At 38.2% G+C, this 23,409-nt stretch overlaps 1 protein-coding gene across 2 annotated transcripts; it reads right to left on the bottom strand.

Annotated features, from left to right (window-relative positions):
* Positions 1 to 56: 56 nt before the first annotated feature.
* LOC122655656 (receptor-like serine/threonine-protein kinase ALE2) lies at positions 57 to 23,130 on the bottom strand. Of its 2 annotated transcripts, XM_043849914.1 has the most exons (10): positions 22,580 to 23,130; positions 17,143 to 17,226; positions 14,410 to 14,499; positions 14,207 to 14,317; positions 14,020 to 14,127; positions 13,547 to 13,918; positions 13,207 to 13,464; positions 1,520 to 1,909; positions 1,192 to 1,432; positions 57 to 1,027 (listed from the first exon to the last, which is right to left on the bottom strand). In XM_043849914.1, exons 1-10 carry the CDS (start codon positions 22,635 to 22,637, stop codon positions 313 to 315), a joined length of 2,427 nt encoding a protein of 808 aa, XP_043705849.1. In that variant the 5' UTR covers positions 22,638 to 23,130; the 3' UTR covers positions 57 to 312. The 2 variants fall into 2 exon arrangements, with proteins under 2 accessions (XP_043705849.1, XP_043705850.1); XM_043849915.1 differs by lacking the exon at positions 17,143 to 17,226 and having other exon boundaries at positions 14,017 to 14,127; positions 22,580 to 23,129.
* Positions 23,131 to 23,409: the final 279 nt, after the last annotated feature.

Below are 23,409 nucleotides of genomic sequence, written 5' to 3'. Positions count from 1 at the left end.
CTGTCTGAAAATGAAGACTCAAGAGGAATTACCATTTTGCAAATTACAAAACATTATAAAGAAATCCATCGTTTCATTTAACACTCAAATGACGGAATAACTTAAACAGACATATAATACAGGGAATGCTTAAATTACATTTCCAACATCTGTAGCAATGAATCAACATTTCTAAAATTAGAAGACATGGCTCCTCTCTCTCCATGAACAAAGGAAATCAGCACTACCTACTACAATACATTAATCAAACACAGGTAGGAAACACCTGCTTGTTTTGGAACTGTACACTTGAAAATAGTGTAGAAAGAAGACTCAAACCCAATACCCATCACTCCAAACACGCCTTGAAAGAAGGTCCCCATGCTCACTCATACTCCCCCTCCTCAATCTATAAAAGGCTGGTCTGCTGCGGACTGTTCTTAGAGGGCCTGATCTGTTGCTTTGCGTAATCGATAATTGCCTTTCTTCCCCACCCAAACTTGATGTTGAGAATAGTCTATTGTCTATCTCGTCAAGTGGACTTGAGCAGTACTCCATTGTTATGAATGAAGAGGCATAGCCGTAAGTCAAGCGAGGAGTTACTGCACCTGCATTCCACCAATTGCTATCAGAAGGGCCAAAGTCGCCCTTGAACTCACATTCAGGACCAGATGACTCCTGATGACTACAGCAATCCACACAGGTCTCATCTGTGTCATTGTAGATGAGCTTCAGTGCCTGCACAACTTCACCCATGAAAGGCCTCTGAGTCACCTCTGGGTGTACACACATTGAAGCTATGGCAGCCACCTTTGCCATATCATCAAAGTCATAGTTTCCACACAAGGAAGGATCCACCAACTGCTCTAGACCTTCTCTACTAGTCAGTAGTGGCCGGGCCCATGTCACAAGGTTCTCCTGTCCCGGAGGTTGAGACATGTCTACAGGCTTTCTTCCTGAAATAAGCTCCAGCAGCACAACCCCATAACTATAGACATCGCTCTTGACAAGTAGATGCCCTGTCATTGCATATTCAGGAGCAACATACCTGCAGATTCATGAATCTACTCTTCATTAAGCAGCGCCCAAACATCAATCCCATTCCTCAAATGCATATAAAAAAATTACTTCTTTTTTTTGGGGAGGGGGGGGGGGGGGGGAGGTAAGAACATAGAAACCATATTCTAGTTATGGAAGTAGTATCTCACTTACCCAAAAGTTCCCATTACCCGTGTGGAAATATGTTGACTTCCTTCAGTCGCTTCCCTCGCCAGACCAAAATCTGAGACCTTGGGAGTGAAGTCATCTTCCAATAGAACATTACTGGCCTTAAAATCCCGGTGAATGACACGAGGATTAGAATCCTCATGAAGATATGCCAAACCTCTTGCTGCACCAAGGGCAATCTTCATCCGAGCATCCCAATCAAGAGGCCCCTTCATCTTTTCAGTACCTGAACCAAAAATACAAATCAGCTACAAGTCCACAATTCTGCATGCAATGCTAAGTGCATTTCCAAAAGGTGATGTAGAGAATATACCATGCAAGTGGGACTCAACACTGCCATTGGGAACAAGCTCATATACCAAGCAACGGGTGTGTTCTTCAATGCATATACCAATCAGTTTAACAAGGTTTCGGTGATGCAATCGGCTTAGCATCTCAATTTCTGCAATGAACTCACGGTCTCCATTCTGGCTATCCCTTGTGAGCAACTTAACTGCAACTGCAGTCCCATCTTCCATGATCCCATGGTAAACACGTCCAAATCCCCCTTCACCCAAAATTCTCTTAGAACTGAACTTCTCTGTGGCCTTCTCAAGATCAGCAAGAGTAAATGTCTTCACAGAGGGTAGGCAAGTAGCCATGGTGGAAACAAGAGATACTGTTGTCGAGTTTGCCATGCTACTAGATAAAATGGACCCGATGCCTGCAATGAGAATATAATGTTAGCGTGCTAGTTTGGTTTACAAAACTAATCAAAAAATCAGCCAGTCTATCATACCCTATTTCTGGTTGAATTGTGTAAGAAGTCCTAGAGCTTGCTGATAAAAAAGATCAGATACAAATCCATTTTAAAATGGTGGAAGAAGAGATATGGTTAATGTACTAATATTTCTGAGGCAAATATATATTTAGTGAGAAAAAAAACAAATACTGTAGTACTATTGTCTTTGTACTAGAATCCCCTCTCAGGTTTTAATAATATTCTCTATAATTCTCAAAAAATTCGTCGTAGATAAAAAAAGTAAAAAAAAAAAAAAAGCATAATTCAAGGGACAGGATCAACGTTGTGGGCACTAGGAAGGGATTTGATAGAGCAGTGAACACACAAAAAATACGGATAATAAGCGAAGGGAACTACACAACCAACATCGAATAGGAGAAGCATGCCCCCCGCCCTTTAAAAAAAAAGTGAGCATGAATTTGTCAGCAATAAAGGCACCAAGGACATGGGACTACTACACAACCAACATCGAATAGGAGAAGCATGCCCCCCACCCTTTAAAAAAAAAGTGACCATGAATTTGTCAACAATAAAGGCACCAAAGACATGGGACTTTGGGTTAGCCGGGGAAAAAATGAACAAAAAGTTGCATATCATCATGGTCAACTGATGGTGGAAGCAGTGAAAAGAGCATACCTTGGCCAAAAAAGCATATTAGATACAAACCCCATAAGAAATGATCAAAGAATGGGTTTGAAAAATATAAAAGATTCCCAGGCTTTAAAACAGGATCAGACACCAGGACAAATCTTCTTGTTCCAATTACTTTGGAGGACAAACACAAGACGCTCAGTGAGATCCATATAGCATGAACAGGAAGAGGCAAGACTAGATTAGTGGAGAACTAATGGCAGATGAAGGAACAGTTCAGTCTACAGTTGGAGTGTAATTCCAATCAAATAGCAAAAAATACCCAAGGGCATAGTCCTAAATTTCAGTTGAAGCCATCGAGATTTCACGAATATTTCGGTTTTGACAAAGGTAGAAACGACAAACGTAACTGGGTGCGACTCAATAGGAATGCAGAGTTTCGACCAAAATTTCTGCATTTCGGCCAAAATTTCAGTTTCGACTCGGTTTCAGTACAAAACAGTTGTTTCGATCGACATGAGCTCCGAGTGGTTTCACCTTAGAGAGAGAAAACTCCAAAAAGAATGGTATTTTTTTAATCAAATCACATACATTTCGTTATGGAACAAAGTGTTGGAGACTACAACACATCTACTACAACGATTTGCCGCATTTGAGCAAGATTTGTGTAAGATGCAAACTTAGACGTAACTTTTTTTCCCAAAGTTTTCGAGCCTTCCCAGAACTCTTTGTGATGCTGACATAGAATTGGAGGAACAGTTTTGTAGGGTGCTTTAACCTTGGTTGTATATTTGTACTTGACTACTTGTAACACTTGTACACATGTACTTGTATTTATAACACATTGACAATGTATAATATTAAATGATTTTTCTTCATAATGCATACTTTAGTTGATTTTATTGAATTTTGTGTGTTCTAATAGTAAATTATACTTAGAATAGGCTATAGTTGAGGAAGTATACAGCAGGGAAACCCTAATTAAGCATTTCTAAACATATTGAAACTTTAGAATGTAAAAAAAAACACCTAAAATGGTAGTTTAGTTTCGTTAAGGGGTGGAGTTTACTGAAGGGGCAGAAAGATGGCTCAGATTGGAGGAAGAATCAGAGCCAGGTTCAGAAATAGCCTCCAACCTGAGCTTGTCTGCAAGACTACCAAACTACAAGGGGCATCGGAAGTACCATAATTCTATAGGTATCTGTTTCTTGGATCGAAAATGAGGGAAGTGTGAAGAAGTGCAAAAAAGTAATCACCAGTTGCACTTTTCCATTGTTTGGTTGAATGGAAAGTATCAACCAATTTCCGAGAACTTTCCAAAGGGTGTTACAAATGGTGTTTGTTAGTACTTAGAACTCTCTGCTTGTTAGTACTTAGAACTTCAAGATTCAAATGGGGGGTATTTGCTTATTTATGAATAATATTTAAAGTAATTGAAATACCAAATTAAAAATACTTACTTAAATGATATTTGGCATAAATAAGATGTTACAATTCTGGTTCAATACCATTTCCAAGAATAGTATACACTATCAAATTTGGGTCAAAACCACAAGTACTATTTTGGGTGTTCTTTATGCGAAACTAATGCATGGATTGGGCTCAAAATGTCAAAATAGGTAGCACAGTAAAATTAGGACAAAAAAAAACAGCTTTTGGGCCTCAAAATCAAGGTTTCGATTTGGCCTGGAGAAAGTACTAGGTTCGATATGGTCAAAACCTGGCATATCTCAGTTTCGGGGCGTGCCAAAACCGACCTCAAAACCAAGATTTAGAACCTTGGCAGAGTGCAGAGGTGGCAATCAGAATGTCCATATCAAGTTACAGACAAGATAGAACAACACTATGCTGTTACCATAGTGGTCATGGCGTCGCCATATTGATGCCATGGCGTCATATCGCTGGAGAAGTGGGCATATCGACCACCGATATGGATGATGTAAGAATATCGACCGATATGGCCTCCATGTCATCGCCATGGTGCCGCCATGGACGCCATACCACGACATATGGCCATATCGGGCGACATGGTTGTTTCAAATTATAAAACTTTATTTTTTAACAATAAATTTTTTTAACCATTTTTTTTTTAATGCTTTTTCCTTAACATAAAAAAAATTAAAAAAACATCAAACAGAAAACACTAATACACTATTGACTAATACACATCACGTATTCACATCAGCAATTTTTTTTTAATTTAGATGGGTTGTTTATTAGCTTTATTCACTCAATATAAATTACGTTCTTGTAATTGTTTTTTTGTTTTATTACTTTTGTAGTCACTTTCATATGAATCAAATCTCAACTCTCATGATTTTTCAACTTTATTATCAGCAAGACTATTGCTATCAATTATTTGATAATCCATGATTTCGTATACACTAATGGATATTACACTTTAATGAATTCAACCATAGTAGATTAGTAGTACACTTCCATGTTAATTTTTTATGTTATAGGGTATATATTATAGCATACTAAATGACATTAAAAATAGAGAAAATAAAACATGGTCGATATGATCGCCATGGCGGGCAACATGTCGATATATCGACATGACACCCCTCCACCGATTTGGATTGCCGTGACGATGTGACAACTATGGCTGTTACCATCCTTCAATCCCATCTTTGTCTTGAAAAATAGTGCTTTAATCAAGGGACGCCATTTCCTTTAAAGCTCAAAGCACTATTGAGAGATCAGGGAACTATTTATCCACTAGTAATTTTCTTTATTAAAAGCAAAATTTCCTATCAACCTTTTTTTTTTTGGGACAAATATATCCGACCAACCTTGGTATAGCTTAGTGTTGCAGAATACCGTGGGGGTATTCCGATCCTTTTGGGGTAGATTATTCTTATGATATTAGGATTAAGTTGCTGCTCTTATAGAGTCAGCTAGTTAGGGGTAATTATGTCTATTTCAGTCCATTTGTAACTTTCCCCTCTATTTATAATAGAGGGGTTTACCTATCAATGAATAACATACATTCTATTCTCTAATTCTCTCTTTCTAACATACGATTCTGCCAACATGGTATCAAAGCCAAGTTTGATCTAGGTTTGAAAGAAAGAAAAAACCCTCCTTTCTCTCTTTCTCGGTTTCACCTTCTTCTGGTTTTCTTCTTCTCATCCTTGTAAGGGAGCAGCACTAATGAGGTAAAACCTAAACCAATGATTTAGTTGCTGCCCTCCTCCATCTTATCTATTTTTTTCCATTAAAATTCTGCTGGAACCATACATGCAACTTGAAGGTTTCCAGAATTTTCTTAAAGATCAGATTCCTCTCACTCAAGAAGGCTGATCCTCCATTGTTGGAGCCTCCTATGCAACCTTTCTAGCACCTTTCTACCATCTTCCATCTACTCTCCTTTCTTTTCTTTCCCAGCCTTGATTTACCCCAATCGATCTCCTTTATCAGGGTTTTTTCAAAACCCTGACTCAATCGATTTTTTGGGTTCCTCCTTTCAGATGCAGCTGATTTTTGGGGGGTGATTCTCTACTACTATAAGCCCCACTCGACCTGAGTTTGGACCCTTTCTGATGGCTGGCTTAATTTTTACAGCAAAGCTTCCTTAACCTTTTAATCTGGTTACTTGCTAAAAACCTTGACAAAACCCTTACTCCAATCGAATTTAGGGTTACAGGTTTTAGCTTTTGTTGATTTTTGGAGGGCTGATTACTTCCATTACTAGGACCACTCGACCTCAATCTTGCACCTATCCAAGTTTTCTAGAAGACCCCTACCCCAATCGATCTCTACTTTCAGGGTGTTACAAAACCCTGACACATCGATTTTTGGGTTAGAGTTGTTTGCTGCTGCTGTAATTTTTTGTAGGTGTTTCTACCATCAAGAGAAGCAATCTACTTCAATTATTCATGGCATGAAGAAGTATTTTACCTAAGATAGCTGCTGCCCTATTTTTTTCTGCACTTGTGGGTGTTTCTCCCTCTTGAAGATCAAGTCTCAAACACTACAAGAGATTGGTTGTTCGTATTGGAGATCCATTCAAGCAGTTGAGGACAGCATCTATTACCTGAAATCATCACACTTTGACAAGTCATCATCAGTTTTTTGAAGCCCCCTACCCTCCAATCGATCTTAAGTTTCAGGGTTTTTACAAAACCCTAACTATAATCGATCTAAGGGTTAGGGCAGTCCTCTCTTGCTGATTTTTTGAGGAGTGTTTTATCACCATCAGAGGAGTATTCGACCCAAGTTTCAGCATCATTCATGGAGTTTTTTAACAAAATTCAGGTTTCTTCCTTATGGTTACCTTCTACATCAATCAAACTATTTTTTTCTAGTTCCTATGTGGCTGGCTGCATCACTTACTATTGGATCTGCTGAGTTATTTATCTTATACTTGCTGGTTCTATCGAGCTTTACCACATATCTTGCTGGTTCTATTGATTGGCTTCTGTAAACATGACTGGTTGATATGTTACTGCTGCCTTTATAAGGACTACTGCTGCCCTGTTCTTGAGACTGAATATCCTACTGTTGGAGATCGAATTTCTTTCATTGTTGAAGACTCGAACCTACTACACTGGAGATCAGTTTATTTGGCATTACAACAATGTGTTCCATGTTTATTGGTTGCGACTACGAATCTATTCAGTTGTGTGAAGCTTTTCTACAAGTTTATGTCCAGTTTACTGTGAGAGCTTGATCCTAGCATTGTTCACTAACTCAAGACTGATCCAAGTTTTCAAGAAGCTTTTTACATCAATTCTGCCCAGATATCTTCATCAGTTCTATTCAGCATATGGGAGTTTATAGATTGGAATTTAGCACACTGGTTCTTCCTTGTGTGAAGATCGATCAAGTTTTGAAGAATGGTGCCTTCTCCTTATAACAAATCAGACATGTTTTTTGTATTTAATTCAGATCTGATCATTGGAGATTGGTGTTTCAGAGTTAGTTTGATCGATTGAAAAAGGTTGAAGATTACTGTGTTGCGCTATTTTTGTCCATGGTTCTTTATCCCACTCCATTTTTTTCCCTTACTCATCTCCCATACCATACCTTTGGCATTTACCAATAACCACTTTGGAAGTTTATGGTATAATCTACTTTGCCATTACTTCCTCTTTTCCATTACCCATAGCACCTTTGGAGAACTCTGGAAGGTTATCCTTTTGCACTATCTCATTCATCATCTCTGTTATGTCCACATGTACTACTACACGTGAGGGGGAGATTATGTACAGCACACCTGCAGATATTGCAGAAGCAGAACTTGCAGGAACACTTTGTGCAAAACATAGAAGATCAGTGTTTCCACCATTGCCATTGGGTATCCTTTGTTATTGGGTTAAGTTTGCCTTAAGGGGGAGATTAAAGTATTAAAGTATTGAAGATATTTGGTTGTTGCCAGCCTATATGAGGGTTTACAGTTGGGTTGATTCAGTTGTTTTTGCTGCCTGATTTAGTTTATTCCGCTGCTTGCTGCCCTAGTCTTTCACTTCAAGATTTTATGTCACTATGACAATCTGAGATTCATCACTGGATAGCTATTGAAGATTGTTGAAAGCTGCCTTTTTTGGAAGAAATTTTAGTCCTGGTTTGCTGATCATGTTTGTTCAAGTTTTGAAGATCTATTTTTTAAGTTCTTGAAGGTTTATTTGGGAGCTGCATTCATCTGTCAAGCTGGACTCTGCTACAACATTATTTCTTCCCGTTTTGTTCAAGTTGGGCATCGGTGCCTTGTATGCGCCAACTTGAGGGGGAGTGTTAGCATTATTATGGAGGTTTTTTTTCTTATTAGTTCAAGCTGGATCCTCCTTCTTTACTTATATGTATAATCCAGCTTGAGGGGGAGTGTTGCAGAATACCGTGGGGGTATTCTAATCCTTTTGGGGTAGATTTATTCTTATGATATTAGGATTAAGTTGCTGCTCTTATAGAGTCAGCTAGTTAGGGGTAATTATGTTTATTTCAGTCCATTTGTATAATAGAGGGGTTTACCTATCAATGAATAACATACATTCTATTCTCTAATTCTCTCTTTCTAACCTACGATTCTGCCAACACTTAGTTTCTAGGCCCACCCCATTAAATATCAAGTTTTAACTCTTGTTTCATACTAACTCTAACCTTCTGCCTTCAACCTTACCATACACTTCCTTTTACTGACACCATCAACGTAAACCTAATTTTGTGAAAATCTCGATTTGCTTTATTTCTCTAATTGTCTTTGTTGAGAACTTGAGATCAGTGTATTTACTCCTATAGGTAGGGGTAGTTTGGAGCTTAGTTTCTTATGTTTTAAATAAGGTAAGGGTACGTTGGTCATGTTTTATACTAATTGGAGGTAGTTTAATCCTTGTAATTATTTCCACATATTATATAATGCACGGTGCTCACGGTAGGTGGTACTTCAAACCTACCGTGGGACTTCTCCTTCCCTTCATTGATCTCTTCTTCACCTTCACCTCCTTTCTTCTCTTTTCTTCTCACCTTCTATCCTTCTTCTATTGATTGTTTATTGATCTGATATTGCTACATGGTATCAGAGCATTATGCAACCACCAGCTTCGATCCTGATTCAGTATCAAGCCTGAAGAAGATCCCTCATGCTGTTTTGGTACACATCAGAACTAGACCCAAACTGCAGGGCCAAGAACTAAGCCCAGCCGTGGTATATGTTGGCCAGGCGTTTCTCTTGATTGTGGGGCCCATGTAGTCCAATCCTTGAAGCTTCCAAAATTTTAGAGTCTCTAGTTATGTGTCTTTTCTTTTCTTTCGGCACTTGTCTTTTCATATTCCTAGGTATATTAATAACTAATGTAACTATTAGGAGTAAGGGGGAGTAAAGGGGAATCGTGAATAGGCTGAGTCGGAGTATCGGGCCATGGCTCATGGCACGTGTGAACTAATGTGGATTAAGCAGTTGATGACTGAACTTGGATTTGGTGATGATTCTCCTATGCTGTTGTGGTGTGACAGTTAGGCTGCCATTCATATTTCTGAGAATCCGGTGTTTCATGAGAGAACGAAACACATTGAGGTCGATTGTCATTTTGTTCGTGAGAAGCTGCAGCAAGGGATTATTTCCCCTCACCATATTCACACTGGGGAGCAGCTTGCTGACTTGTTCACCAAGTCTTTGGGAAGTATGAGAGTGAATTACATTTGTACCAAGCTGGGCATGATTAACATCTATGCTCCAACTTGAGGGGGAGTAAAGAGGAATCGTGAATAGGCTAACGCTGGCCTATTCACGATTTCTCTATATTTGGGGGTAGTTTTGTCTTTGTGTATTTTTTGGTTTTAACCTATTAATATTATGTTTTGGGGGCAGTTAGTGTTACGGCTGCAACCCCAATTGTGCAGTTTCTCTTCTTCTCTTCTTCTCTCTTCTTCTTTCTTCTTCTTCTTTATTTAAATTTACAGTAACTATTTAAATTCCTAGACTAGGAGTTTAAGAGTTAAAGTCCAAGTCTTTAATACTTTATTGGTATTAGTTTCTAGATGAGTTATTAGTCTAGGGAGTCCAATAGTTGTGTGCTAAGAAATAAGAATTGATTTTCTTGAAGTTAGTTTCTAGGATTTATTTAGTCAAGAGTTACGTTTTCTTTAAATACTACTTTTGTAGCCAATGAATGTAACATTGAGATTGCATTGAAGAAATGACACTAAAGCCTTGCTGGCCCAAGCAATGCGTTCCCCCCTCTCACGTTTTGGTGAGTTCTTTCTCTCTCCTACCCTCTCTCACATATTTTCTTCCCCTTATCTTCGTTAACTTTCAACCAATCATCTTCTTCTTCTCTTCTTGAATTTGACCCATCATCTTTCCTCATCCCTGCGGCACCCCTTTGCTACCCCTAAACCAGAATCTGATCTATTTCAGATCTTAGCCTTCCAACCTGCGCTAAATTGGTATCAAAGCAACGCAACATCTTTGTGACTCACTATTTCAATACCAGGAGCATCTGAGTGTTCAAATTGAAGAGCTACATGTTGATCGTGAGGACTTTAGAAGAAGCCTTGAAAAATTCAACAAGAAAGTATTTGAAGTTCTTATGGCAAAATGAAGAGGAAGTCCTCTCCCATGAGCCTACAACTGAAATTACCCATGAAGAGTCGAACAATGAAGCTCCGCCGAATGAGATTGAATCTGATAAATTGATTGAAGGTCCAATTGAAGATGTCAAGTCCTCCACTCAGATTCCAATCTAGGAGATGTTGTTTATCGACGATCATCAGAAGATCCTGATGATATCTCTTCCATGAGCCGATTGACTATGTGATTCCCGATGGTTATTTTGATAAAAAGATTTGGATCGAGGAATTTTTAAAAGTTGATTATGGCTTAATCGTCGATGCAAATCATGTGTTCTTGCTAATGGGTCTTCCACCCAGGTGATTGGTCATGCTACAGTTTCACCTTATTCTTCGTTGTCTTCATGTGCTTCAATTACCCTTAAATCTTTTATCTGTTAGTTAATTTACCAAAATATTAAACTGCTCTGTTACGTTCTACCCTTCCTATTGTGTTCTCCAAGATCTTCAGACAAAGAAGAAGATTGATGGAACTGAGAATAATGGCCCATACTACCTCAATTATGATCCGTCTTCTACGACTATTGTTACATCTTCTAGTAGTGCTTCTCCTCTTCAGTGGCATACTGGCATCATCAGTTAGGTCATTTGTCGTCGTCCAAACTTCAGCATATGGTCCCAAGTTGCAAGTTAGTGTCTCATCTTAAATGCGAAGCCTATGAACTCAGGAAGCATCATCGTTCTTCTTTTCCTTCTTATAGTGAATCTAGAAGGAAGTCGTTATTTTCCGTAGTTCATTCAGATATTTGAGGTCCTTGTCGTGCCAAAAATAGGTTAGGTTTTTCTTATTTTGTCACTTTTGTACCTGATCATTTTCGTTTAACATGGTTGTATCTGTTGAAAGATCGTTGAGAGTTTTTATCTGATTTTTAAAGTATTTTATAATGAAAAAAAAACCCAGTTTAATGTTTTATTAAAATTTTTCGATCGGATAATGCTCTTGATTATACACAGACTGAAAATTTCTCCTTTTATTCTAAGAATGGTATGATTCATCAAACGAATTGTTCTTATACTCCTCAGCAGAATGGAATAGGTGAAAGATAAAACTGACATTTATTGGAGATAGCTTGGTCATTATTAATTATATGACTGCCAAAAATTTTTTAGAGAGATGTTTTAACCGATTTGCTATTTAATTAATTGCGCCTTCCTCTGTTCTTAATAATCAATCTCCTACATCTAATGTTTTCCCTAGTTCATTTTTTCCTTGCCACCTCATGTATTTGGTTACACTTGCTTTGTCCACAATTTGCACCTAGGTAATGATAAATTGTCCCCCCCGGCTGTCAAGTGCATTTTATTTAAATTATTCTTGTACCCAAAAAGGGTACCGATGTTATGAGCCTATTACCTTTTTTTTGAATAAATTATGAGCCTATTACTCGCCGGCACTTTATTAATACTGATGTTACATTTTTTGAAAAATACTCCTTACTTTTCTACTGTGAGTCGTGCTGTAGATACTGCTACTTACAATTTTCCGCCTATTCCTTCATTGATTCCTCTTATTGATTCTATGTCCTACCCCCGGAAAGCACCACTGCAAGTGTATCAGTGCCATCCCAAGCCATTTCTTGTGGCTCCTACTCCTCTAATGCCGTCCACTCAATATGATTCCTTACCTGCAGTTCCTGCCGTCTGACAACTTACCAGTTAACAAAAGGTGGACCACAACCCTTCAAATTTATTTGCACCCAGCATTATACCGAACAATGTCTACATGAACCACAATCGCAGATATATTCTGATTGCCAATCATCTCATATCCAGAAAAAAGACTCATAAAAGGTGTGTATTTAGGCAAAAGACATGGTAAGATCGTCTCCCAAGTCCCACCTCCTCCTGGACTGTCCATTGAAGATTTGAGTTTTCTTTCTAGAGCTGTCCAGAATGAATGGTAACCCCACATAACCAAATCACAGTCTCACTAGGCTGGTAGATGAGAGCCCTTTCTCCTCAGGGTTGGACTTCACCCATTTTGCATTTTACTGGAACTTTGGAAGGAATCAAACAGTCAGCTCTCCACCTTTTGGTCATATATTCTCATCATCAAGGAAAAAGGAACTTCTTTTTCTTCCCATTTTCCAGTAAAGAATACATATAAAGCCTTTGACTGTAAGGCTGCAAACCATTTTGATGAGGAAGAAGTTCAAGAAACATTTGTTTATAAGACAAAGCTACCATGCCCCTTCAGTTCACATACAAAAAGAGTTCTACTAAACTGCGAGGTTAGAGTCAACAGATATATTAGCTAGTGTCATGGAGAAAGATTAAGAGCACTGATATTTGCAAGAAACTTTTTTTTTTTTAGTAAAATTAAATAGTTTACACAACAACTTGAAGATTACTTAAATCAATACAAAGATGTTATTTCAATGACACTTGAAAATAAAAAATGAATAAAAGCACGAGGATGATGTTCCAGTAATGTTCTTATGTTTTCTGATTCTTAAGAAATAAAATAATAAGACAGGAGCTACTAAAACAACCAAGTGATTCCTCTTCATAGCAAACTCTACCACTATTAGAAGGTTCAGATAACCATGATATCTTACCAGATCTTTTGGTAATGGAGGATATTGTTGCAGGCCCAACAGATGTTGATGTTCTTCCAACTTTCTTGCATTTCAAGAGGATGGAGACCACGCCAAGGCATATCAAGAAGAGCACAAATGCAGACAAAGCAATAATGGCAATCGTTCCAGCATTCATCTTCTGACTCTTGCCACGAAAATTTGCCGTGATAGGGTTTTCATGGTCTCCGCTTCCAACAGGACCGAGGGAGTCCTCCAATGGTTGTGAAGAGGGAAGCCCTGACAATGACATTTTCAGAGATTACACTAGCACACACCCAAAGGAGAAGCAAAAAAATGTCAAGGGAGTCAAGGTTATTACCAGGGTATTTGATGTATATCACTTCATAATCACCAAAAAGAGTTGCATTAATTGGCATTTTCTTATGCCAAAATCTCTCATATGTTAGTAGAGCAGTCGTACTATCAAACTTCTCCCCTAGTGGGACCAAGTTAATGTCTACCACTGTTTTCCCTTGATCTTGAATATATGCACTAGCACCCATTATCTTTACTTGACTTTGTTTCAGATATGTACCTGTGGCAACCTCAATCTCTAGCTCTACAACAAGAGGAAAGAATTCATATAGACTTACACCTAGATGAAGTTCAACTTTCATAGGTAATACACAGCCACAAGGTGAACCAATGGGAGTTGAAGTAAGTGGCTCCCCACAAGTGATTTGATCACAACCTGCCAAAGGTTGCAATGTCGAAGCATTCCTAATTAAATCAATGAAATAGTAAAACTCTGACAAGTAAAGAATTTCAACAAGATTTTCAAACATTGACCACCTGATACAGGAGATGGGGATGGTGAAACTGCATGAGGTCTCTTCCAATGATGATGATGATGACGATGAGGCCTCAATGACGGAGTACTGCTAGGACTGGTAACAGGGCCTGAAAAGATGGATTTATCATTAATGAAAATCCAAAATGCAAAGGCATGGAGTAAAGGTTATGATCACTCATCAAATACCTCCAGATGTTGAAGGAGCAGGCAAAGATGATGGTCCAAAAGAATGTTCAACCCTCCATATTTGGGGTGGTTTTGATAAAGCAAATGCCAGATTTGGTGGCAATGATCTTGCTGCAAAAAGAAATCCAGAAACCTCAGTTATTGTCCACAACAGTAGCTTTTCAGCTTTTCATGCATATTTATCAGAAAATCTGGAACAACACCTTGAATGGCTATTACAGTCGGTGTATGTGAGGAATACTGCCCTTGGAAAAACCAGAATGAGCCTGAGTTATCAGATGAATATTCTCTTCCTGTAAGAAAATTATAGCAAAAAATGCCACAAACAACAATCAGGATTAATACCATAAAAAAGAACTGCACATAGTGCATACATGCAGTTAATAGTTAATAACAAAATTATACTATATATATCCAACCAGAAGATGATTTGCAATCCTTGACCAGAATGGTATAAAGGAACAATTCCTGATGCTTGCTTAAGTTCTTTATTTTGTTTTAACTTTATGTAGAAAACCTAGGACCTGTAACCAATAACTTGAGAGAGAAGAAAAGATGAGGAAGATGAGAGAACTGTTAAACTTATCAGTCTCCCTCATAATGCTTGTATTTATAATCTCAAATTACAATAGAAAGGGGAACTCCTAATCAGATTAGGAATTCCTAATCATGATAGGACTCCAAGTTACAATAGGAAAAGAACTAGAACTAACAACTCACAGTAGAATTAGAACTTGACATAATTAGAAACTAGGACTCCAACTAGGACTAGGAAAATAGAAGATACACATATCAACCAAATCACTGTTTGCGTGAATAGTGTCACATAAACAGTACTTCAACACTCCCCCCTCAAGTGCCATGGGTAATTAAAAAGGAAGGAATGGCAAAATTGTAATTTACCAGAAGTTTCCAAAGGTGTTATGGGTAAATACCAAAGGTATGAGATATGAAGGGAATTAGAATTATTGAAAGGGAACGATGTTGGAAAAAAGGATGGTATGGCTGTAATTTGGTGAAAATCCACTTTTAAATATAATCCAAGCCAAAGGGCAAACTGGTAATAAACCAGAATTTTCAAGGGTCAATTGGGTAGTCAAATAGGGGAATGGATGAAAAAGTAATGGCAGTTCCGTAAATAATCAGAATTTTGCAAGGGCTTTTTGGTAAACAAAAAGCAATGGGATGCAATAAGTAAAATAATGGCTATGGAGAGTGGTAATTTGGTAAATAACCAGAATTTTCAAGGGGGCTATGGATAATTGAAGAAGCAGTGGGACATAATGGGAATTAAAATTACTGAAAGGGGACTAAATTGGAAAATAAATCAACTCCTTAATAGAAAGGGTAAACTAGGAAGAGGAAACGAACTAATGGCAATATGTAATTTAGGAAAGACTAAAGGGTAATAAGATAAGTGGGAAAAACAAAATAAATAAAAGAATGGAAGAAGAATCACGAAAGAGAAAGGGGGAAAAAGGTAACGTGGCTGTCTTTTAAACCTAGTCAGTCACGTTATGTTCAAGGAGTTGCTGGCGGACTTTGCAAAAACAGGAAGAAGAATATTGTGGCCTGTCTTCCTCCTCCGACAAACTAGCAGCGAGATAAGGAGCAAATCGATACCAACAATCGAAGCAAAAATCAGCACATGAAGCTATTGATAACAATATCAGACAAATCAAAAGGCAGAAACTGATGCTTCGATCAGAAACAGCAGCAGCTCATGGAGAAAAGCAATACAACATATCAATCTTCAACCTTTAATCGATCAAACAAACTTTTGCAGCAGGAAACAAAAAACCAGATCTGAAACTGGCTAGAAAAAAATAGAGCTGTTCCCAATATTAACCTTGATCTATTTCCAAGGAATCTTCAAACAGAACAGCAATCGATTCCAAAAAAACACACTGCAGAAAATAGATCTCCAAAAAGGCAGATCAGAACCTGAGCAGAGCAAATCAAATCAGCAACTCAATGTACGAAACCCTAGTTCTTCTTCTTCTTCGATGAATTAGGGTTTCTTTCTAAAAACAAGAAACCCTAAATGACTCTCAAAACGGCAATCTTGGAGAGAATCAGTCACTAGTTGCCTAGCTCTGATACCATGTTGGAACCGCTTCCTCTAAAAGGCCGACCTTGTAGGAAAGGGAGGAAACAATATGTATATCATACAGGAGCTCTAACACGGCGGACTATCCAAAAGGGGACACGGGTGGATAAATAATTTTTTAATACCTATCCGCTCCCAGGGGGACTCGATACCGTGACCCCTGCCTGCTTTGATACCATGTAGAAAACCTAGGACCTATAACCAGTAACTTGAGAGAGAAAAAAAGATGAAGAAGAGGAGAGAACTGTTAAACTTATCAGTCTCCCTCATAATGCTTGTATTTATAATCTCAAATTACAATAAAAAGGGGAACTCCTAATCATGATAGGATTCCAAGTTACAATAGGAAAAGAACTAGAACTAACAACTCAAACTGAAACTAAGACTAACACAACTCACAGTAGAATTAAGACTTGACATAATTAGAAACTGGGACTCCAACTAGGACTAGGAAATTAGAAGATACACATATCAACCAAATCACTATTCACGTGAATATGGTCACATGAACAGTACTTCAACACTCCCCCTCAAGCTGGATTATACAAACTGGATCTTCTTTCTTTACTTATTTGTATAATCCAGCTTGAACTAAAAGGAAAAAAACTCCATAATAATGCAAACACTTTATTATTATTAGACTAGGTGGGCCATCCACAGATCCTCTTTCCTTTTTATTTTTTCTTTTTTTCTTTTTTTTTGGGGGGGGGGGGGGCAGGGATAGGTAATAGGCAGACCATCAAGACAAGGCATCCATGAAAAAAAAAAAGATTATATGGAGTAGTGGTTGATTACCTAAGGAAGACAGTCAAAAATTTGCACTTACCACGCTTATCTGACATTTTTCTCCTAGACATTGGTTGGTTTGGCAGTACAGAAGGTGACAAGCTTATATGTAGTAGTGGATGCCAAAAAAAGAAAAAAAAAACACATATATTGGTTTCATGAAATAAAAGAAGCACATTCTAATACTTACTTTAGGGGAAAAAATCCAAAAAAATTACCTCCTTTTGCTTCTTCTTGCACTAAAAGCACTAATAAAAAGACAGATCCAATGTCTGATATGAATTTCCAACTCAGTCCTCAATCTTCTAGTAATCAATTAAACAAATATGATAACTAAAGTTATAGAGCCTTTTCTTTAGAACTTTTTTCCTTTTTTGATAACCACAATTTATTGAAAAAGGAAAAGAAAAAGATACGAACTAGAGATACAACAACATTAAAAAGAGAGAAAGACATAAGAACCCATGGATCTCATAGCCCTATAGATTATTACAACATCCCTTTCATTAAGGCAAATCATCTGCAAAACATAAACATGGTCTAACAAGTCACAACCGCTTGTTTTGCCAATCATCCACCCAACTCATTAGCTACTTTTGGTTTCCATTAAAGTAGATGAATACAAGAACAAGAAGCCAGAAACTGAATGAGTCTTATATGGTAAGAGTAGCACCATGGATCTTCACTTGAGAATTGAGATTTGCACCTATTGAATCACATGGTAAGAGCAGTGTCATAGATTTTGCTAATTTTCTTTCAAGTTAAATAGGAAGTAGCAGAAAATCATTGTCCAGTTAAGCATATACACATTTAGACCTGCATTATCTGACAACTTAAAAGTATCTTTGCATTTTGCAACAATGGTTAGATATTGGTCTCAGCTTTAGTTAAAGCACCTAATCATTGGCAAACTTTTTGATTGCCCATAGGTCTGATAGTGGAAATCATCTAGTGTCAATCTATCCATATCAAACTCCTCAAGTCGGCAGCCAGGGAATTTTTCTTTCATTTGATAAATAACAATTTCATGGGAAAAAACTATCAGGAAAAAAAATCATAAAAAAGAGACAACAATGAAACAATACAAACCCCCAAGGCATTTGAAAATGACACTAAGCTACTCTCTGATTCATTGAGACTAATTGAATTAGTGGTGCATTAAAAATTGCACTTAATGCCAGGGAAAAATTGTCAAGAATATTGCTTGAGTTCTCTAAAGGCCTTCATTCAGGCAATCCTTCATCCCCTTTTTTAAACCCAAGCAACATTCACTCTCTTTCTAAGAAAGCGATAAGTGTCACTTCCCCAATCCATATGAAGTACTATGAAATCAAATAAAATAAAAAAAGCGTCCCAGTGCACGAAGCTCCCGCTACTGCAGGGTCTGGGAGGGGCAAATGTATGCAGCCTTACCCCCTACTAAGACATCAAATGGACCTCATAAATATTTCAATACAAAACAACAACAACAACAACAACAAACTCAGCCTTATCCCAACTTAATGGGGTCGGCTACATGGATCCAACAAAACAAAGTACGGAAACTAAGGTCTGAAAGCAAAAAAAAAAGATGGGGAAAGAGATGCGAGATGAAAAATGTAAAATGACAAGTGGAAAAAGGAAAATAAAAAGAAAAATGAAAGCTGAAAGCTGAGAGTAAGAGGAAATAGGCACAGCCCAGCAAGTCAGGATAATCTCAGCTAAATGGGGTCTGCTACATGGATCCTTGCCCTCCAGAAGGCTCTATCTGAGGTCATACTTGGTACAAAAGACCTATACTATGCATGTCCTTCCTCACAACTTCTCCTATGGTCATTTTAGGCCTACCCCTAGTTCTTTTAAATCCTTCAATCGGAATCATATCGCTCCTCCATACTGGGACGTCCCTAGGCCTCCATTGAACATGACCATACCACCTCAAACGACTCTCTCACAACTTGCCAATGATTGGGACGACTCCCAAGTCAGCTCTAATACGCTCATTCCTAACTTTATTCTTCCTAGTTTTTCCGCACATCCATCTTAATATCCTCATCTCTGCTACACATAGCTTCCCAATCTGACACTTCTTAACTGCCCAATATGACCTCATAAATATTTCAATGATAATTGGAATAGGTGGGGAGTAGGGGCAGGCCTTAGTGCAATGGTAAGATTGCTCCATTATGACCAAGTGGTCACGGGTTCGAGTCTAGAAACAGCCTCTTTGCGAAAGCAAGGGCAAGGCTGCGTACATTATGACCCTCTTCAGACCCCACAGTGGCCGGGTGCCTTGTGCACTGGGTACGCCCTTTTGAATAGGTGGGGAGTAAAGAAAGTGGAAGCCAGCTGGTAAGCTCATTTGGATACCGTTCATTTACTTATATAGATATGTTAATGGGCGTCAATTAATGGTCCCTTGAATGCATGATCTTCAACCAAGCAAGGAAATAGGAATTTATAAAAATACAAGGGAAAATTACTTGGATACCCCCTAGACTATTGCTCGTTTTCTTAAAGTACCCAACTTTTCAAACAATTACTTGAACACCCCCCTGCATTTTACCAATTCTTCTTCTTCTTCTTCTTCTTCTTCTTCTTCTTCTTCTTCCTGCAACCACACTTCTTGCTACAAGTCTGCAACCCACCCCTACCCCCTGAAATTCACGCCACCCCGCCGCCATCCTCCTCTCCACCCCTGCCCCTAGCAACACAAATCTTAATTTAAAATAATCAAACCTCGGAGAAAAAACTCAAATGGGCACCACATCTTTGTAGAGTATGCGATGAAGATCAAACATAGGAAAGAAACAGTACCAGAAGCAGCAAAAACATCCAATAAACTCTTCTCCTATCAGAAGTGCTGAGACACAAGCGCACTCAAAACCCCAACTGGGTTTTCAAATTCATCAAAAGCCCATGAAAAGCCCCATGATAATATCTCTTTCTCTTCTCTTGATTCTGTGTATATCGGAACTGGTTCTTGAGCTATTAAAATGGGTTTCTAGTTTTATGTAGGGTTTTGTCACGAGAGAAGGTCATTGATGCATTAAAGGTTATCTTTTGAAGGATCTTCCATGTCTGCGTTAGCAAACAAAGCAAGTGAGGGTGAGTGAAATCACTCAGAAGAAATCCTACATCTGAAATCACTCTCTGCATGTTAATAGGTAATAGCTTTTTTTTCCTTCAATTCCATCTGAAATCACTCTCTGCAACTCTTGAGCTGGCGGCCCCAGAAGAATCCTATAGGAACTGTCGAGCCATGGTTTCTCCTCCTCTCTAAACCTTCCCAATACTAAACCCCTAAACCCAAGATCAAGGATTTTGATTAGATTCAAGGAAGTGTTAATTGTTGCTTCGCTATCAGCTTCAAGACCATAAAACTCTGACCCATCCCATTCCTTTGATCCCAGCGTTATCACCCTCCCTTTTGTTTCTTTTTTTTCTTTTTTTTTTCTGCAACTTCATTCGACCCCTCCCTCCCTCTAGGGTTCCACCGATTGAAAAAAAAAACAAAAAAAAAAGGAGTAAAAGAAGAAGAACAGAAAGGGTGAGAAATCAAGAATCCAAAAAAAAAAAAACACCTGGTTTGTCTTGCGGTGGTTCGAATTCCGTCACGTCATGCGTTGATGGTGACAGTGGTGAGGTTCCATCCTCCCTCTACAGCTGAAGTGTAGTTACAGAAAAAGAAAAAGAGCATAGAGAGGGTAAATTGGTAACTTCGCTGTTTTCAATTGAATAGGTGATAAGGGTAAAATGGACATTTCCATTTAAACACTAACAGCAGACTAATACCGTCAGGTTTCAGGGGGTGTCAAGTAATGGTTTGAAAAGTTGGGTATTGTAAGAAAATGGGCAATAGTCTAGGGGGTGTCCAAGTAATTTATGATAGAGGAACAGGGTTGAACAGGATAATCTCTCAATTTATTGTCTACCAATGACTAAAGACGACTCACTGTAGGAAACCAAGGAAATCAGATTGGAGTGAAGTAAAGAAAAAAAAAATGAGGTAAAGTAGTAAAAATCAACGTACAGAAATAGGATTGTTTATGCAATGGATTATAAGTAGGCATGTAAACGGATAGTTGAAAATCCGAATTTGATTTGCATCCATATCCATTTAGAGGCATCTGTATTCATCAGAGGATATTCGGATACGAATTCGGATACTCTAGAACAAAATCTATCCAATTAGATATCAACTAATAATGAAAAATTAAATATCTAATGATATTGAGGCCTGAGAGTTCTTGAAGGTTCGACAGGTTGTAGAGATGAGGAAATAGCTAAGACAACTGAGAGACATGGATTGTGAGCAAATCATATCTGCCGGGAAAGGAAGATCTGGGTTACACAAGTCAGGGATGTAAACGGATAGTCGAAAAACTGAATTTGAATCACATCCGTATCCGGTTAGGGATATCTGTATCCGGTCAGGCGATATCTGGATCCGATCACATCTGATCCATATTCAATCCATTTACATCCCTTATAAGGAGGTAGTTGTTGTGGGACGTGTTTTGTTGCAGGTTCTTAAGATCAACTATAGGTAGGAACGGATTTTCTAGCTAAAAGATTGATAGAGTACATAAGGATGTTGTTTCCAGGGTTACAGTAGTGAAATAATGAGTTTGAGTGTTTTAGGCCATGGCTAATGGCCTTAATGTAGTTCAAATTATAGCATTATAAACCATAACAAATCAGTTTTATCCATTAGCAAAGGAGAAACATAATTTCTGGAAACCAAATGGACACTGGTAAATTAATGCAATAAAGCAGGAACTAACAAACTTGTCAGCACCTAAGGACAGACATTTCTAGGAAGCTTATAAGAGAATGACGAGGAAAGTTATTCCCCTACCTGATGTTGCATTAGGAAACTTGGTGTACTCTAATTCATATCATACATCATCATACAAAATGTTTAGCATGACGCTCACCAACCCGGCTATTAAATTGGACCAAGTTCATCCTCACAACATACACATTAGAAATCATTCAATGTGAATTCTAAATCAAAACGAGGCAGAGCTTGCTTGTCATTGTTTCACCTATACACACCATTTGTTCTATTGTTCACCTACTGTGCGATGCACCTCCGCTCTTTTGAATGCTAGAGCTCTCCATTATGTTGAAAGCAAAGGTACCAGAACTATTATCCATTGAGCAAGTCCCGGTTTTAGGATTTAAACATTTCTAGCACTTGCTTTAACTAGAAATACAGTGGTATGGTCACTATAGACGGAAAGACGTAAGTCTGATGTATGTGGAATGCCTTTCTTCCATTTCAAATAAATCAACGATACCCAGTTTGGTTCTTCTATCCTTTTTAAGAAAGCTTTCCCCAAATGCAAACTCCATAGTTAACTCAGGAAAATAATAAATGGGCAATTACTGTTTAGAATAGCTGAATAGAGCAACTACTATATAAAGAGTAAAAGGTGGGCAAACAATTTTTAACATTAACTATGACAAGAGAAGCACATCAGCATCCGTACCGGAACTATAAGGAACCAAATTGAGCAGAGGAAGAAGAAGGAGCATCAGTGACAGCATCTTCCTTCGCCTGGATCAAATTCATATCAGAAAAAAACACGGAGCTCAATTTCAAATGCGACGAAAGAGTAGAGAAGACAGTCCGAGAGGTCCACGGAAAACCCATTCCATCGTCCCAACTCTTCATCCCCCTCAGCCTCCGAGCTGAACAATTGCATGACTCCAAAGACCGCAGAACGTCCAAATAAACATGTGGTCATGAAATCCTAGCTCTTGAACAACAATGCAGGTTGGCTTGCAGATCCATGAAACCTGAGCTAGCTTCCAGAGAGGGCTTTTAGGTTTAGCTCTGATGCGACAAGAACAGATCCAATTTGTAAGACTAGTGGATCTTGATAAGGTACAATGAAGCAAAAGAGTGACAGTAAGAACAAGTCACAGATCTTGAGAAAATGAGCCTAAACTGCTGCTAACTACAAACTACAGAGAGAGAGATGAGGTGGTTTTCTTGCTTTTTGGTTTGGCTTTACCGCTTTTGTCTCTCTCTCTCTCTCTCTCTCTCTCTTTCTCACTGTCACTGGTATTTGAGTAGGTTTTGCAGGTAGGTCCCTTAATTTTGCAGTTTCTCCAAAAAGTACCTTACCTTTTTGCTTTCTCCTCTTATTAACCTTTCTGGAGAGTAGTTTATTATCTATCTTTGAATTTCTGTAGGAGGGAGAATGGAGCGCCACAACAAAAGCTATTTAAGGCCCATTATTTTTTGTAAAAAAACCTTTTTAAAATAAAATATTAAAAAAAAAAAAGTTAGTTCATTGTTCACTAGGGGGAAACA

Source organism: Telopea speciosissima, chromosome 3 (assembly GCF_018873765.1).
Source record: "Telopea speciosissima isolate NSW1024214 ecotype Mountain lineage chromosome 3, Tspe_v1, whole genome shotgun sequence".
Lineage (NCBI taxonomy): Eukaryota > Viridiplantae > Streptophyta > Magnoliopsida > Proteales > Proteaceae > Telopea > Telopea speciosissima.
The sequence above is the reverse complement of the archived record's forward strand: the minus strand, read 5'-3'. Positions and strand labels throughout refer to the sequence as shown.